The sequence below is a fragment of the Anopheles merus genome, chromosome X (assembly GCF_017562075.2).
Source record: "Anopheles merus strain MAF chromosome X, AmerM5.1, whole genome shotgun sequence".
Classification (NCBI taxonomy): domain Eukaryota; kingdom Metazoa; phylum Arthropoda; class Insecta; order Diptera; family Culicidae; genus Anopheles; species Anopheles merus.
The window spans coordinates 21,987,957-22,006,037 of NC_054081.1; the positions used below are offsets into that span (position 1 = coordinate 21,987,957).

Below are 18,081 nucleotides of genomic sequence, written 5' to 3' on the forward strand. Positions count from 1 at the left end.
GGGGTATGATGAAACAGCGCGAGCGAGCGTTCTTTACAGCGAGAGCGCCTCGTGTATTTTAAAGGTAAGCAAGAGAGCGCATTCTCTCCGTGGTAGCGCTCCATCCGCCATTTTTAATTTCGAGCCCAAAACAACGGACTTCGGATCCGATCTTGGGCCGGGCCCCCACCGCGTGTTTCTACCTACCCCTCGCCTGAAAATTTCGTTCTCTTTGTCTGTCGGGGTGTCAGTCCAGCGCAGCGCAATTCGCTGGAATCAAGTGGGAGGGAGTACCAGCTCAGCGCAGCGCAAGCCGAAAGAAACGGGAAGGAAGGGGTATGATGAAACAGCGCGAGCGAGCGTTCTTTGCAGCGAGAGCGCCTCGTGTATTTTAAAGGCAAGCAAGAGAGCGCATTCTCTCCGTGGTAGCGCTCCATCCGCCATTTTTAATTTCGAGCCCAAAACAACGGACTTCGGATCGGATCTTGGGCCGGGCCTCCACCGCGTGTTTCTACCTACCCCTCGCCTGAAAATTCCGTTCTCTTTGTCTGTCGGGCTGCGAATACTCAGTTCTGAGAGAATATACCCGAGCGCTTGCGCATGAGTGCAAGCATACGCAGTATAGCGGATAGAGGGAGAAAAACGATTATTTTGCTCCAAGCTTTCTACTTTTGTCTCATTGAGAATATCCTATGCAGTATGTATTGCTTTTTTCTAATTAACTTACAAGCAACAAATATCAGATATTCTGCACAAATCGTATCGAATAAATACTTAATACTGAAGTACTTAATTGCATAAAAACATACCGAATAATCAATTGTATTTTGATCGAAACCGCGCAATTCGACTTACGCGGATTTCCCGGTAACGCACAAACCGCGTAACTCGGGAACAGACTGTACTCCCTGAATGAAATGTTTTTCTATTTTTTCTATCCTAATGAGTCATTGATGTTAACCGATGTGAAATACGAAAATTAGTGATATTTTGGCTGAAAATCACGAAATTCGACATATGCGAAAGTTCTAGATACGCGGTATTTTGCTGCCGTTTTCGGTCCCTATCAACCGAGTATCTTGGGGACCGCTTGTATAGCAAACACACGAAAATCAGGGGCGCGGTTATAGAAACTAGCCGCAGTGTAAACTTATTAGATTTTTGTGAAAGCGATTAGGTGCACAAATTAACTATAAATTAAACTACATGAAAAAATGGAAATTTTCAGCCGCTAATTATTAACACGTTCAGACCGGCGCTGATTTTCGTTAACGCAGAGGGCAGAGTACAGTTGGTAGCAAGGAGTATTGTTTCCTCAGCAAAAGACTAGCGACTAGCGATCCCTAAACCGCCATCGACTCACATGAAAGTTCAAAGGTGATCCTTAAGGCTGAATGTGTTGTTTCTAAATTTGTTCCAAAATGTTCCTGCTAACAATTAACATGAAGCAAATTGGTTTGCTCAATGTACGACAACAAAAACTGAGCAATTAACATGGAATATATGTCTTTTCCATTTGGTTATAAAAGTTTACACATTTTGGTAGACTTGTTGAAATTAAAAGCTTGAGACAAATATTCCTACACTTACGAAACAGTCAAATAGTAGTTTATTTCCTAGACGGTTACCTCTAGATGGCTTTTGGCGTGCACAGTCCATTCTTCTCGGGAACCAAACAATCGGCCACATAGTTCACACGGCCACGACAACGAATGGTGTGCCTGATCAAAACCGATACTTCCCAATTGTGATTCGTCGGATGCAGCGGGTTGCACATGCAGGCTAGAAGGAACTAGTTGTTGTTGTTGAGATAGCTGATTATTCGACTGGTTCTGTTGTTGATGTGGATTTTGAATTGCAATGTTGTTCACGACGGTCGTCACTAATGCCTGATGGTTGGTCTGCATTGGTGATGTATTATCTTCTCCTTTAAACTCATCCTTTTCCACTAAAATTAATGCCAGAAATGGAATGTACAGTTAAATAAACAATAATAGTAAGTTATCATCGGTTTTAGGTGAACGTTGTCTGAGACAGGAAAAAATAGGAGCCTGGCATGTTTAAACACTAAAAACGATCTTCGAATCAAATTGAAAGTAGTCATGTCCGAGGATCTCCAACTTTTTCATGCCGTAATTTCTTTTTCCATGCTTAAAGTAAATTATTCTAGATTCAAACCTATCGTGAATGAACGATTCTGACGCTTGCCGAGTGGAGCTATATTCGTTGGGGTAATGTGTTTGAACTTATTCATGTGTATCACCAGTTTGTCACGGCGCGCAAACGCTCGATCGCACACTTCGCAGACGTACGGCTTTTCGCCGGTATGTATGCGCATGTGAATGGTTAATTTATCCTTGCGTGCTAACCCTTTTCCACACACGGTGCACTCGAATACCGGTTTAGACGAGGCAGTAGGATCCGCGGTCGTTCCGGATGCCTTGCTTTTCACTGAAGACGCTTTTGAACGTAAGGCGCTAGAAGTAGCGACTGCTGCAGCTGCAACAGCAGCAGCCGATGACTGATGCACTTGCTGCAAGGCCTTTAGTCGCGTTGCCGGGTGCATAGAACCACCCTCGGCATACGGTTCCGTGAATGGTATCAGGTTCGGTCGCGGTATGTTGGGTGGAATCTCCGGTGACCTGGGCCGTACAATTAGCGTTCGACAAACAGGATAACGAACAAATTGCAAGTCGTGGTAAACGAAAATGAAAGAGAGGACGAGGTTAGATGTAATCTAGCAGTATCGGACAACACGATGTACCAATTCCCTAAACTTTGAAGAACGCGTACTCCACCTTCAAATCCCATCCCGACGTCATCAGGCACGGTGAAGGTGCTGCTTCCACTGCTACCACTGCTACAACCGCCACCGTCACGGCCAACACTGTTTCCGCTAGTACTTCCTGTAGAAGTAATTCTTGCGGAACTAGTGGCAATTGTGGTACTGGTAACTGTTCCAGCAGGAGCAGCAGTGTTAATGGCCGCATTGGAAGCACTTGCGTGCGTACCGGCGTTAATTTGCGGCACCTTTATCGTGTTTATGTAATGGCTGACGGTCGGATTCGGATGGGCAGAGGGCGAACTCCCCGGTTGATGCTGATGCTGCTGTGATTGATGTGATCCTTGCTGTAGAAGTTGATGAGGGTCGTGGCTGATTTTGGTTTTCTTTGCAGCTCGATTATAGCTAAGGCTATGTTGTTGCTGGAGATGCTGCTGTTGCAGTTGCTGTTGGTGATGCTGATGTTGAAGCTGCAATGCAGCTTGAGCCATCTGCTGCTGCACGGCCATATGAGCTTCGAGATAGGCATTTTTTTGTGCGGGAGTCATCTTGTCAGCGATGCATACTGCGAAAAAATAACGTTCAAAAATTGGGAGTGACGAGAAATTAAATAGGTATACTCAGTACTGTTATCGATCATTAACTACGCCTACGGTATAACACATGGCTATTTACACGTGATACAAATACAAATTCAGGATAAAGTAAGGAGGTGCTTCTGATTGTAATATATCTGCAACATTAGATTTTTATAGAATCAAAATCGATGAAAGAAAAACGCTTCACGAATGTTCATTTAATATTAGAAAGCATAGTTCGAATTTGATTGAATGGTTATTTCGTTGTGCTATATATTATGAATTGTTAAACATATGAAGGTTTATTGGAGTGTCCTGCGACATACTTGGCTGTAAAATGTTATGTTGAAATACTTGACACTCATAAGTTATAATCCATGCTTCAAACATTCGATGTTCTTAAACACACACAGACAGATTTAACAGATACACAAAGATGGCATAGGAAGGATCAAAGTTTATAAATCCGATAACTCAAATTAAATAGGAATCAGCTTTATTTCGAGTCACGAATGCACAGCAAAATCTAAATTCCCTGCCACCATCCCAACTAATAAAATCGACATGCTTTCTCGTTCTACCCAATAGATCGGTAATCTTGAGAGAGTGAGAAAGTATGTTGATTTTGTCGCTTGAGATCGCTCATAGCATCAATCCGCCTTTATCCATCATAAAATATTTATATTCTATAACTCAACATGTATTTACTCACAGAAAGTTTGCATTAGGGAAACATGTAAGCAAATATTAAAAAAAAAAGCGAAATGTAACAAAATATTTTCTTACAATTTCAATCATGGAAGAAGCTTCGAATTACCAACTAATAATCACTGCACTATGCACGGTCATGCATCTATGTCTTACGTGGGTAAGATCAAGGTGTCTAAATATGACAAGATAAAATTGTTCAGAGCAAGGTGGAATACAGAGATGTCTTCTTAGAGTTCGGCATGTTGCCATTTTGAGATTCATAATATATATATTCGATATTTGTTTACAGGCAACAGCCGCAATATAACGTGGAAAGTGACGATTTATAAAGGCCTCGCTACTCGACCCGAAAACTCGAAGCGAAAACTCTAAATTCTGAAATGTTTACGCCAACAAGTTTACAGGTGGTGTAGCCGCGTTTTGTGTTCCACCGGGCACACCAAACCACTGTCATATGAAGCAAGCGAAAACTTGTGAACAACTTTCGCAAAAAGAATGTAGATACTCATTAAAGGTGTAAAGAGAGGTTGAATGCCGGGTTATACATGTGACAACATAATTGTTTAGATGTGATAATGATTTTATTTTTCCTTTTCACATCTACAATGCGGTCATTTTGAGTTTACGGGTTCCTGTCAAAAAGATGTCGGATCAAATTTCAGCCCTCGTAGCTGAAACCTTCTTGACGTTAAGTTTACACTTGATCCCCCCCCCCCCCCCCCCCACCACAATTTTGATTGAAAACTTTTTGACCTTTCGGTTCATGTAGCGAGGCCTTAAAGTGGGGATGCAAAAAGTTGTTAGTGCAATACAAATATTTATTAAAGGGAAACAGTTCATTTATCATACCCGTATACCAACAAACATTCATCGCATTTGACAACTGCCGTCGATCCTGGTTTTGTGCAAGGTGCAAGGACCGTAAAGATATCAGGTCAAGTTATGAGGCCGTTTTGACAGCTAGGTGGAAGAAGAATCGACGAAGAAAACTGACAGTTAGTTTTCCGCGTTTGGCGAACGCTTCAAGTTCTCGAAGGAAAATTTCCATTTTAAATCACGGGCTGTGTTCTAATAAACTACAATATTCACCCAAATTGATCTCCACCAAATATTGACCATGCAAAACGTAAACAATCCATCAATACATATACAAGCGGAAAACCATCTGTCAAAATCGGAGCCCAGGGCGGGGGATCGCCAAAAGCGCTATAACTACATCTCATTATACATTCCACCTTGGCAAGGTGGATTTAAAAATATCAGCTGTTGAAATCTAGAGCATTTTGACGATTCGTCATTTGACGTAAGGTCCTCAGAATTCACTGACTATCCTTTAAAAATATATTTTAGGCTTCGAGAGTTGAAATTTAACATTAAAACATAGATTTAAGTGTGTTATTTTGTGTTATTCTGTGAATTTATTCTATAATTTTTTTTCCACATTTTTGAGGATAAAAACTCATTATCTACTAACTGCATGCACAATTTGCGTGAGATTTGAGCTCTTACTCACATGATTTTATGTTTCGAGCATTAACAAATCATCAAATCTTTTGTTAACTTACCCTATTTTTTCGATAAAATCAATAGACAAACAAATATGCACGCCATAACAAAGAAATCGTTACTATTTGCTATGCTTTGTGTGCGGAAACCATAAGTTAACGGTTTTCAAATGACGTAAAGTCCCTCAACTATGACGACCCCCCAAAGACCCTTATCCACCACCTGATATTTTTAATCCACCCTGCTCGTGTTGCAAGGCCTTAATAATTCACCTTCTAAATAAACACACCTTGCTTTCAAGTCGAGAAATTTCGGTAAAAGCAAGGACCGTAAAGATAACAGGTCAAGTTATAAGCCCGTTTTGACAGCTAGGTGGAAGAAGAATCGACGAAGAAAACTGACAGTTAGTTTTCCGCGTTTGGCGAACGCTTCAAGTTCTCGAAGGAAAATTTCCATTTTAAATCACGGGACGTTAATGACAGCACTTGCGAATCTGCCGCATGCGGCGATGCGGCAAAATCAAAATCATTTGAAATTGCCGCATCGCCGCATGCGATTTTATTTCAGATGTCAAATGTCTAAAACCATATCAAATATAGATTATCTTTATAAAGCAACTACAAAATATCATTATAATATCTTAAAGAGCTGGAAAATTTAGAAAACTCTTTTCTTGCCGCATGCGGCGAGGTTCTGACCGTTCCCTCAATTTGTCTACAGGCTTGATTAATTCCATACCAAGGTGGAATGTATAATGAGGTGTAGTTATAGCGCTTTTGGCGATCCCCCCCTGGGCTCCGATTTTGACAGATGGTTTTCCGCTTGTATATGTATTGATGGATTGTTTACGTTTTGCATGGTCAATATTTGGTGGAGATCAATTTGGGTGAATATTGTAGTTTATTAGAACACAGCCCGTGATTTAAAATGGAAATTTTCCATCGAGAACAAGAAGCGTTCGCCAAACTCGAAAACTAACTGTCAGTTTTCTTCGTCGATTCTTCTTCCACCTAGCTGTCAAAACGGGCTTATAACTTGACCTGATATCTTTACGGTCCTTGATTATCGTATATTATTTTAAATAAAATATACGATTTCATAGATGCCAACTCTTCAATTTCGGTTATAAACTTTATATTCACAGATATTCGACATGCGACTATTTCGAATTACGCCTTGCTTTGGGACATTTTTTCGGTCCCAAATACAGTCGTATCTCGGGGGACACCTGTAATTTGTTTGAATCGGATGAAGAAGAAATGTCACGCGAGACATGTAGCTCTATTTGCTAAATTGAGGTACAGTCATTATTCAATATACGGGCATTACATCGTACGGGACCGAGCGCAATGGCGTATCTCGAGTTTTCGCGTACAGCGGATTCCTATGGAAAAATAGTTTATACTACCGGTTCGAGGATTGAAATATATCGCTACAGAGTTTTGCATCAGGCAGAAAATACACGGACTGGAATTTCGCGACCGCGGAATTCCGCCTGCTGTCAAACCCATATACAAAGTGTCAACGGCAACTTACCCGAACTGTCATATCCAAACATTTTTCAGCAAGCGGAATTCCGCGGCCGCGAAATTCCGGTCCGTGTATTTTTGGCCTTACAGTTTTTTGTGATAAAACAGGTATATTTTGCACAAATTTAATGCAAAATGCATTAAGAACAGTAAGGAAATTCAAAAAGAACATATAATATTAAAATATTTGCAAAAACACACATGGAGTTGTCAAATTTAGAGGAATCGCGTAATGCGAATTTGCGTATATCGAGTATTGCGTACTGCGGATAATTGTTGTACTTTTTGTCGCGCGTGAGGTTGTCGCGTTACACTGCTCCTAGACGACCATCTTTGATACCGCGACAATTTTTCTACGAGCTTTTTTTTGCTAATAAAACTACTTGGTTTAGAACAAACCCAAGTGCCACAAATCCACTAAACGACCACTAAACGGCTTCTAAATGACTCAAGTTCTCTACCTATACGGAATATAGAAAGACTTCGTTTAGCAGACGGCAAACGACTCATTCATTCTAAAAATAGCAAAAAAGCTGGTGGCGCTCTCTGTTGGTGGGATACCCCAACCAGTTGAGCTTCATCGCTTGGAGGAGAGCTTTCTCATTTCCTCTGTACTGTTGTATGGTTTCGCATTGAAGTTATGCATCGCTAGAACTAGAACGGCGATACGATTGTTTAAATACTAAACTCCAACGGAAACCACCAGCACTGAAGCAAGTGAGATTTGAGTAATGATTGTTGGTGTTGATACCCACGTATCTGACCACACGACCATTCATATAGATTTTTGCTCAGAAAGTTATAAGGCTATATAGGTCATGATAAGATGAAACTTGTCGAAACACATTGCAAGAAAAGGATAGCAATATAATGATGAGTTGTAATACGCCATCTATTGATCAAACCAATGAAGCTGTGGAGCTTTCATTTTTTTCTATGGATATTAAATTTTCCAGTCGTTTAAGCTTAATCTGTGGCGCTTGGGAAATCAAGGGCAACCGTGATTGTCGCGAGTTAGTGAAATTTTCACAGAAACGCAGCGCTCGCGTTTCGCGACGAAACAATCAAAGATAGCCATACAATGTCCATACAAAGCCAGCCATACAAAAAAAGCTCCAAATTTCACTCCGTGTAGATCAAAGAAGGTCATTTGTCTCAGTCAACCAACTTGTTTTATGTTTGAAAACAAAAAAAAAGTTTAAATATGTTCAAATCTTTTTTTGTGTTTGTCATTAATCTGGCTCGTAAACAAACTTGATTATTCGATTATTTCGGTTTGCAAAATAGAGTTATTTTTTGTTGCGCGAGGTGTCGTCCCGCCCGACGTTGTCGCTCTATGGAAAGTAAAAGCAAGAGCAAAAAGTAGCTCAATTTTGCCAATAGAGCTTCTCTTCTCGTACGACATTTCTGCTTCATCCGAAGTAATCGAATTATCAAGTTTTTTCAGGAGCCAAATTAATGTCAAACGCAAAAAATTGATTTGAACACATTTTAACCTATTTTTGTGTGTTTTCAAACACAAAACAAGTTGGTTGACTGAGACAAATGAGCTACTTTGATCTACATGGAGTGAAATTTTTCGGTATTTTTCGTCGCGTGCGACGTTGTCGCTTTATGTCTATTTGAACGGTTACATTTTGCATTGGGTATAAGCTCACCTGTATTTTATACATGCTTTGAACAAGATCGTGAGAAAGGTTGGTTTTGATCGTACATGGTTTTAACTATCTTGGAAGTTGCTTCCCAATAAAATATCAAACTTGGTACCAAAAGTGCAAGTGCAATTATTCAGACGAGACGTAATTTAGGAAGTTGTGTGAATTGACACTCAAAGTGATTATTAAATTGGTTCTGTGTATGATTAAATTTGTATTTAAGAAAATTTCAACATTTTCTCTTCGTCAGCTCGGTGCAGCCGTGCTTTAGTTCATTTTCTTTATAAAATTGGTTGGTTCTTTTATTGCGTATTTGGAAATTGTAATTTGCGTTATCGGTGATAATGAAGTCTCGTTTGCTGGGGCTTGTTTGCCTTGTTATGCTGGGTGAGTATTTTTATAATTCATCTTAGCTCAACAGGCTGATAATTTGTATTATAGTTTTTATATATCGACCTGTCAACTTATGTATCATGGAATAACGTCTTCCAAATATTCGTATCCTTACAAATTCTGCTGTCCTTCTTTCACTCGGGCAAGCGCCTATGAGAATCGTTGGTCATTAGCTATCTGCTGTTAGTGCGATAAGCCAGACAAAGAAAAAATGGATGGAGTAGCAAACAAAGGGAACAAAGAGCAATTGAGCATATTATTGATTTTGCATAGAAAAAATCAAACACATAAAATGCAATTCGTCTTTTACGCCATTCTGATGCTTATTAGCTTTAATTGGGTGGTGTTACGATTTTTTACTTCTAAAAAAACACGAATAAATCAACCATAATTTTATGTTTTTGTGATTAGATTGGACTAAGAATCGGTTTCAACTAGGTTTGAGTAAGTGTTACGAGATCAAATTGAGTCTAATCGTCAAGTAAAATGTCTAATTAGTTTCTCGGGATTATGTTTGTGGCATGAGAAAGATGTCAATAATGAAATAGGTTCACGTGTATGAGCTTCAGGATTTAAAAAGAAATATTCTTTGAATTCTTAACGTACTTCGGTGAATGCCGTTCCAGTCTATTAGCATTAAACCTTTTTTCACTTCTTTATGCCAACTGGAGTGGGTTTCGTATTGTAAGTCACCCAAGAATTATTGAATTACAGTCAGCTCCCGAGTTACGCAGTTTCTACGTTCCCAACGAATCCGCGTAAGTCGAATTTCACGTGTTTGACTGAAATACTATTGATTACCCGTAGTTTTTGATTTAATTTAGTATTTTTATACACATGATCATTTACTTGATATGATTCGTGCAGAAAATTCTAATATTTCTGGCTTTTAAGCGGTTTCAATTTGTTTGCAAAAATACTATTTATACCGAACTTGAAGCAAATTGTACTGATTTGACATTTAATCTGTCAAATTTATAAAACCGTGTATCTCCGAATCCGCGTAAGTCGAGAACCGTGTAACTCGGGACAGACTGTATCACCGGTGTGACAGCAAACAAATTATGATTTTCCTGTTTATAGTGTGGGCTAGATCATAATGAAAGCGAAACATACCTTGCGCTTCTTACGAAATTTTTGTTTTGTTTTGTGGCTCCAATGCAAAATTGTAACTCATTCGGCAAGAGAATTAGAGGTGTGCCAAATGAATCAGCATTCAGATCACATGAATATAAAATAATTGAACTGGTTTACAATTGAACGCCATATTTCTTTTGATACATTGAAATAACATACAAATTAACAAAATGAGAGTATGAATTTATGATAATCTTGAAAAAAAAAACGCGTCAGAAATAATATCCAACATTCGTTAATTAACATACAAAACAAGCTGTATAAACTGTGTGTGTGTGTGTGTGTGTGTGTGTGTGTGTGTGTGTGTGTGTGTGTGTGTGTGTGTGTGTGGTGTGTGTGTGTGTGTGTTGTGTGTGTGTGTGTGTGTGTGTGGTGTGTGTGGTGTGTGTGTGTGTGTGTGTGTGTGGTGTGTGTGTGTGTGTGTGTGTGTGTGTGTGTGTGTGTGTGTGTGTGTGTGTGTGTGTGTGTGTGTGTGTGTGTGTGTGTGTGTGGTGTGTGTGTGTGTGTGTGTGTGTTGTGTGTGGTGTGTGTGTGTGTGTGTGTGGTGTGTGTGTGTGTGTGTGTGTGTGTGTGTGTGTGTGTGTGTGTGTGTGTGTGTGTGTGTGTGTGTGTGTGTGTGTGTGTGTGTGTGTGTGTGTGTGGTGTGTGTGTGTGTGTGTGTGTGTGTGTGTGTGTGTGTGTGTGTGTGTGTGTGTGTGTGGGTGTGTGGGTGTGTGGGTGTGGTGTGGGTGTGTGTGGGTGTGTGTGTGTGTGTGTGTGTGTGTGTGTGGTGTGTGTGGGGTGTGGGGTGTGTGTGGGTGTGTGGGTGTGTGTGTGGGTGTGTGTGGGTGTGTGTGTGTGTGTGTGTGTGTGTGTGTGTGTGGGTGTGTGTGTGTGTGTGTGGGTGTGTATGGTGTGTGTGTGTGTGTGTGTTGTGTGTGTGTGTGTGTGTGTGTGTGTGTGTGTGTGTGTGTGTGTGTGTGTGTGTGTAATTGCGATCTAGATTAAATTGATGGATAGTCAATATTGGTTTGCTGCGCAGTCGACTACCCGTTTAACCTTTACGTTGGCAACCGGATACCCGGGTATTATTTTCAACTTCGAACTGCAATAACTTTTGATTCATTGCTTTTATTGACCTGAAATTTTCCGTAGCCTCCCAACTTTTAATTTATGATTTTTTGGTGCATAAGTTGTAATTTTAAACAGCCTGTAAGTATTTTATTTTGATTTTTTTAACTTTACCACGTAAGTTGGCAACCAGCATACCCGGGTATTCCATACATTTTGTATGAAGAATGACGTTTCTCTTCTTCCTCTTTTCGTATGAGCGTTTCTACATACACCGAGAATGCAGTTGAGAAAATAACTGACAGCATGCTTTGACAGCGACTGACAGCATTTTCGCTGAGAGAATTCTCCTCGGCATGCAAAGAACGATGGAGCTGAGAAAAAATTAAATTGGCAGTTTATAGCGATCGATCAATTACAGTTTGTATTTTTGCCATCTAATAATCGTAGAAATATTATCAAAAAGTAAAAGAAACTTTTTTGATTTCATTTTAGCGATTAAAATGGATATTTTCAACATCATTTTAAAAGTCTCATCTCGGCGCTTTTCAGAGCTTCTACACACACCAGCGTGAGAAACCGGTTGTCAATTCTCTTACAGCCATCTCTCAGCTGCAGTCTCGGTGTATGTAGAAACGCTCTATTGTGCTTATTTTCGAGTCAAATTCAAGCGATTCCAAATTTAAATTTGACCGTTGTTTTTATAATAAAATGAAAAAAACTTAATGAATAAATGAAATATAAGAGAATATATGCTCTGCATTACTTGCTTACAGCATTAAAACATAGAAAGCATTGTTTACCTATGAAAATCGTTAATTTTTTGCATCAAAACTTGTGGAATACCCGGGTATGCCGGTTGCCAACTTACGTGTGTAAATCTGGTTGCCAACGCTACGGTTAACCGTCTTGTGTGCGGCCAAAAAACTATCGGGGCGACTATGGGCATCGAACGACGAGATCCGTTCAAGGATAATGTATTTAGATGGCTGTTTTTTATCGCTTTAGCTGGGCGACATAGTGGGGGACATCTGTCACTCTCTGCATATAAATTTCATTACCCCGCACCAGCCCTCCCCGATTTTTATACCGGAGCCCCCGGAAGAGATATGTCAAGTCAAGAAATGTAATTTTGCTCTGAACAACTTCACCTTGTCATTTATAACACCTTGGATCCGTTCGCCGATGAGGCGAAAGAACTCCGTTGGAGCCAAAGCCTCTCAAAACTATTCAAACAAACAAACATCCTTTCGCATCGGTTGTCAGAAGGCGCTCAGTTCTAAAATAACCCGTCCGACAAAATGAGTGTATTTTTTGAGTGATTTGAGTACCGTTCCCCGCCTGTCCGGCAAAATGAGTGTATTTTTTGAGTGATTTGAGTACCGTCCCCCGTTAGCAGTTAATCTTGGAGGAATGAGTTACACCCTCGCGCGAGCACTTCCCCTCCCCACCCGTAACGTACGGTGCGCTCTGCAGTTCTCAATGTGTTCGTGTTCTTTCCAGTCATGCTACCAACACATCCAAAGATATTTGTTTCTTTCGTTTCTCGTTTTCTTTCATGCATTGCCACGATCGCAAATACGCACTTATTCTAAAAACCAACACAAAAACGATCATTTTTTCTTTCATTAAACACTTTATTCCAACATAAAGTACACTTTCACAACACATTCAGAATCTATCATACTCACGAATGGCGTCATACTGTAAAGTACCGGGTCGAGCCAGGCTGCGGGAAACTTGTCGACAATCTGCGTTGCCTCTGTTCAGCAAATTCTTACCTGTCGATGCACGCACTGCATGTGCGTCTGTGCACACTGTTTATTCACTTCACACTTCACCAAAACACACCAGCGCACGAGACTTTGAACGAAATGAGCACCAACGCACAAACACTGCGCGCGAGACTTAAAACATAACGCGCACAACCATCTCCAATAAAGCGTCGCGCTGTACTGGTGGTTTTGTACGCGTAGGAGGGGGGACACACGGAGCGATGGTTCGATGCTGTAGTGTAAGCGAGACAACACGATGTGACGAGCAGCTCCAAGTTGTTGAGCTCGCTGAAAGAAGACACACACATTCACAGACGGCTCGTCAAAGCACGGTATTTGTATTGGTGTTAGTGAAGCGCGCGTGTAAAACAGAATGCGAACTCTCATCGCAGCGCGTTTCTCCTTGCTTCTTCAAGCCTCCTCATACCCCTCGGCCTGAATCACTCAAAATTTGGGGTCTCATTGTTTGCGTGGTCGCGTTTGTATGGGGAGAAATCCGCGAGGTTTTGCGCTGCGGATTTGGAACGAATGTTGTTTTCAATGTAACGTTTTGCTTTAAATTTTGCTTTAAATGATTAAAGTGAATTAAACTTAGAGGTACAGGCGGTCCCCGAGATACACGGTTAATGGGGACCGAAAACGACCGCAAAATACCGCGTATCTCGAATTTCCGCGTAAGTCGAATCTCGTGATTTCCAGCCAAAATATCACTAATTTTCGTGCAATGTTGCAAGTAGGGAGTGGTTTTCGCCACCAAATTAATTATTTGACATGTTTCTACTGATTGAACAATTTTAAACCTTTTTAAACAGTATTTTACATTCGTTCAATACGGAAATTATTTGGTATTTCACAATGGATGTGTCAAATCAGTACAATTTGCTCAAAGAACTGTCAAATTTGGAAAACCGCGTATCTCCGAATCCGCGTATAAGAGGTACCGTGTATCTCGGGGACCGCCTGTATGTAACATTTTGAAATTTTTTTGATATCTATTTCAAATAAAAAAAGTTTTTATGAGTTTTGAAAATTATATAAAAACATAAAATATATAGGAATATACATATACATACAAATATCTATAATGATAAAGTAATATAAATAAAAAATAAAAAAATAAATAAAGTCGTCCGGAGTCGCCCGGAGTCAGAATCGTCCGGAGTCGTCTGAAGTCGTTCTAAGTCGTCTGGAGTCGTCCCGAGTAGCCCGGAGTCGGAGTTATCCGGAGTCGTCGGAGTCGTCGGAGTCGTCCGGAGTCATTCGAAATCGGAGTTTGTCGGAGTTGGTCGGAGTCAACAGGAGCCGTGTGGTTTAATGTTCTTGTGATCAGATATTTCCTTTTGTTCTGTTTTTTTGTATTTTACTTTGCGCACTTCCTTTGCAAGCCGACCTAGGCCTACTCTAGAAAACTCCGGATGACTCCGTCTGACGCTGATTCTAGATGACTCCAGACGACTCCGGAGGATTCCGAACGACTCCGAACGACTCCGAAAGACTTCAGACGAATCCGGACGATTCCGACTCCGGGCGACTCCGGACGACTCCGAATGACTCCGGGCGACACCGGACAACTTCGAACGATTCCGGACGACCCCGGACGACTCCGACTCCGGGCGTATCTAGTGGTTCCATTTTGCCGGAGTCGGAATCGGACTAGCAATAATGAGAGTCGGATCGGAATCGTGGGTGCGCTCCAGGCAGCACATCGCTAGTCACTACTACGTATGGTGGTACGGTCCATTCGGGGCTAGAACGACTGCTGACTACTGTACCATCAGAACGACTGCCAGTATTGCCATTTGTAAAAGAACGAAATACAGTAGGTGATCGATAACTGAATGTGTTTTTACTGGAGGTTCGCTAATTGGAGTGATTCTCAGTAAAAAAAAATTCAAACGTCAAAACACGAAACATCCGGAATCTCATGAAGATAAATTCATCGCAAATGTCTAAAAAAAAGCTAGTACGGTATGTTTATTCAAACCAACGCCAATGACAACTATCAGTCCATAGAAACGTCATTCCAGTTAGCGAACATTGGGCCTGGTCGGGAACGAATGTCGATAACGGAGTGGATAATTTTGTCGATCGGTTAGCAAAATTCCAAAGTTATCCAATTGCGTTTTCTCAATCAGAATCTTCGCTAACCGATCGGTTTGGCAGTGGAGTGGAATGGTGTTTTCCGCCATAGCAACGTGGTTAAAAAATCGATCAGTGGGATATGCAGTTGAAAACTTAATATAAAAAAAACCATATCAGTCGGAAAGCCATATCTACTGCTCCACCCCAGTTGATATACCAGTGTAAAACTAAATGATATTAAAAGCCATGTTTAACAGCTCGCAAAAAAGAAATTTTATCGCTGTTTGAGCTATTTCAGATGCTTTATCACTCGATTTAGCTAAAATATTCTATTTTCGAAAATATAAATTTATCTTTTTTTTTTTTAAACAATCAAAACACATACATTTAGGGTTTTAACATGTATGTATCTAGTTTTTATGGTTCAAGCTAAGAAATAAGAAACCAACAAAAGAAATCCTTTTCTGGTAATCCTTCTCTTTTATCCAACCTTTTGTAATGGCCTTATGGCTTGTTATAATCGGTTCCGACATGTAAATACAACGAGATTGAGCAGACCCGTAGGATCACTAGGTACAAGAAAGTATAAGCAACTCATAACCGTTGGAGCGGCGAGTTCCGGTCGGAATCGTTTGCGTTGTCCTGCACCTATCGAAGGTGTTATACCTACTTTAACCTTCCGGACTATCTTCAAAAACTCTTGGTTGCTTATGGATGGATACAGCCCGGGAATATTCGGATTGACTCACACATCGCTAAGTTCCACGCCTCGTGACTAACGCGTCACCCAATGATTTTTTTTGTTAATCCATTTAAACCAATATATACAATTGAATAGCTTTTATACTGAATCACACAGATTATAATTTTAACGTAGTTATTTTATTTTCACATTATATCAAATCTGACGAAATCATCATCGCATATGTGGAAGCACACTCATTGTCGTATCAAGCTCGCCAGGCTTCAGTGGATAGGCCATGTTAAACGCATGGAAACGAACGACCCAGGTGTTATGGGGGAGGGGGGGGGGGGAAGGTATGATTTTTCATTACTTGGCTTTGTATCAAATACCCTTAATTTTTTTCTTGCGGTAGTGGGGGGTGTTGGTCGGGATCCCTCATGTATGGGCCCTCTGTAGTCTTTGAGTCCCTTCGTCCATGGAGCCTCTATTGTTCACGGAGGCCCGCGATGAGACTTCTGTACACACCATATATGCTGGTCTTTATATCCACGGGGCCTCCCGCGGTCACTCAGACCGCTTACCGTTTGAATTTAAGTGGCCAGATGATTTGAAGGCTTCAGTTATTAAGGTCAGGATAATTAACTGGCGAGGGCGAGAGGCCGTGAGCGATTTCGGACACTTCTTATTGCACGAAATACAGGGTTTACCAGCATAATAAACAACTGTGCACTGTGCCGAATCTGACAGTTGCTAATCGAAGGCGAAAATTGTGTTATTGAATTGGACAGAGCAGCTTACACCAACTGACGTGTGAGCAAGTGGTAGACAGCGGTGTCTATACAAAACGACTATTGTTATAAACAAGTGAACAGTTGTTTTATATGCTGGTAAACCCTGTAATTGTATCGCGTTGTTTCAATATATTTTTGCACGAGAGCGTAAAATACGGATGTTCACGGATCCAAAGTTCGCGGTGGCTGGAGTTGATGGGCGCACATGGTACATGGCATAGGATAAGGGTCAGCAAAGGCGGCAAGTTCAGAAAGGATTCAAACCTCGATCAATACAAATTAATAGTCGTTTAATTATACTGCTCGATTTTTTCCTTATGTTTGCCTTTATGCGATATCGAGCAGTTGTTAACTGTTTAGACGATCGTTTATTTTAACAGGAATGAACAACAAATGAACTCGGTAAAAAAAGAACTTTAAACGACTGTTAAAATGAGTACATTCATTCGCGATGCCGGTTATTGTTCGCTAACTGGAGTATGTTTACCTCCCAGTTAGCAGTCACCTACTGTACATGAAATCACTTTCTCGATCATTGGGATGAACGACTCGGTTCATTCACATTCATTTCAAAGAATCGAAATGCCCGTATCTAGCTGCCGAAACCCGTAGATTTAATTGACCTTTCGGTATTTCGTATCTGGTTTGCTCTATTCTCCGTGAAAAAACTCTTGTTTCATTGCGATAAGCGGCGTAGCGCATGTTGTTCTCGTTCTTTCTTTTCTCTCTCATTCGTTCTAAAGAGAATGACTGAGCGTCAGATATAAAGTTGAGCTTGCTCACCGCTCGTTTCAATTGACGGGGCGCTTACCCAAACGACTGAAGTGCGATGTATAAGTAAAACTATGGACCTTAGATGGGACTATCTCAGTACCCATACTGGTACCCAAAGGCAGACAATTTTGGACTTATTTTTTGAGAGAGAGCAAAAAATTGACGCTCTCACTCTTCTCTTACGGACTTCACTGTAAGAGTTCCAGGAGAGAGGGGAGGGGAGGAGATGTAGCAAATGGTTTAGAACAGCTGTGTCAAACTCATTTCATCAGAGGGCCGCAAGTACAGATTTTCAGTGATTCGCGGGCCGCAAAGTTGAGAATAAAAAATATACCTCAATGTTTATATAAAATACTGTTGAAAATCATTATTGTCAAACAAATTGATTTTTTGTACTCCTCGCTTCAAATCTGGAATAGTTTCTTATTAAAAAAATTTGCGATGTTGTTTTTCATTGTGCTCTTTGTTATTAAAAAAAATGTTTAATATACTTTTAAAGTCACATGCAATCTCTTTTATCCTTATTATTAAAATAGGATATTTTTCATTTGTCGCGTTCTCACACGGCAGTTCTGTTAGAAAATATCGCTCAACCTTGAGCCTGAATATCGCTGAGGTAGGGGAAATCTAGCTGCCTGTTGCGAATTTTTTCAT

General features: G+C 40.6%; 2 protein-coding genes across 9 annotated transcripts in view; one reads left to right on the forward strand and one right to left on the reverse strand.

Moving 5' to 3' along the window:
- LOC121594133 (zinc finger protein 236) overlaps window positions 1-4,460 on the reverse strand; it is an 82,694-nt gene extending 78,234 nt beyond the window's left edge. For 2 of the 5 annotated variants that reach the window (XM_041917485.1, XM_041917399.1), the window contains exons 1-4: window positions 3,666-3,877; window positions 2,744-3,326; window positions 2,158-2,621; window positions 1,608-1,927 (exon numbers count right to left, since the gene is read on the reverse strand). In XM_041917485.1, coding sequence (XP_041773419.1) covers window positions 1,608-1,927; window positions 2,158-2,621; window positions 2,744-3,326; window positions 3,666-3,729 — 1,431 coding nt within the window. In that variant the 5' untranslated portion in view covers window positions 3,730-3,877. Of the gene's footprint in view, window positions 1-1,607; window positions 1,928-2,157; window positions 2,622-2,743; window positions 3,327-3,665; window positions 3,880-4,051 lie in introns of those variants that run through there. The other 3 variants (XM_041917321.1, XM_041917247.1, XM_041917170.1) reach the window with 3 other exon arrangements.
- A 4,350-nt stretch (window positions 4,461-8,810) lies between these two features.
- The window catches only part of LOC121596740 (prosaposin), a 57,218-nt gene continuing 47,947 nt past the window's right edge, over window positions 8,811-18,081 (forward strand). Inside the window, exons 1-2 of one of the 4 annotated variants that reach the window (XM_041922062.1) lie at window positions 8,811-8,918; window positions 8,991-9,127. In XM_041922062.1, the coding sequence (XP_041777996.1) occupies window positions 9,085-9,127 (43 nt within the window). In that variant the 5' untranslated portion in view covers window positions 8,811-8,918; window positions 8,991-9,084. Of the gene's footprint in view, window positions 9,128-18,081 lie in introns of all 4 variants that reach the window. The other 3 variants (XM_041921978.1, XM_041922149.1, XM_041922237.1) reach the window with 3 other exon arrangements.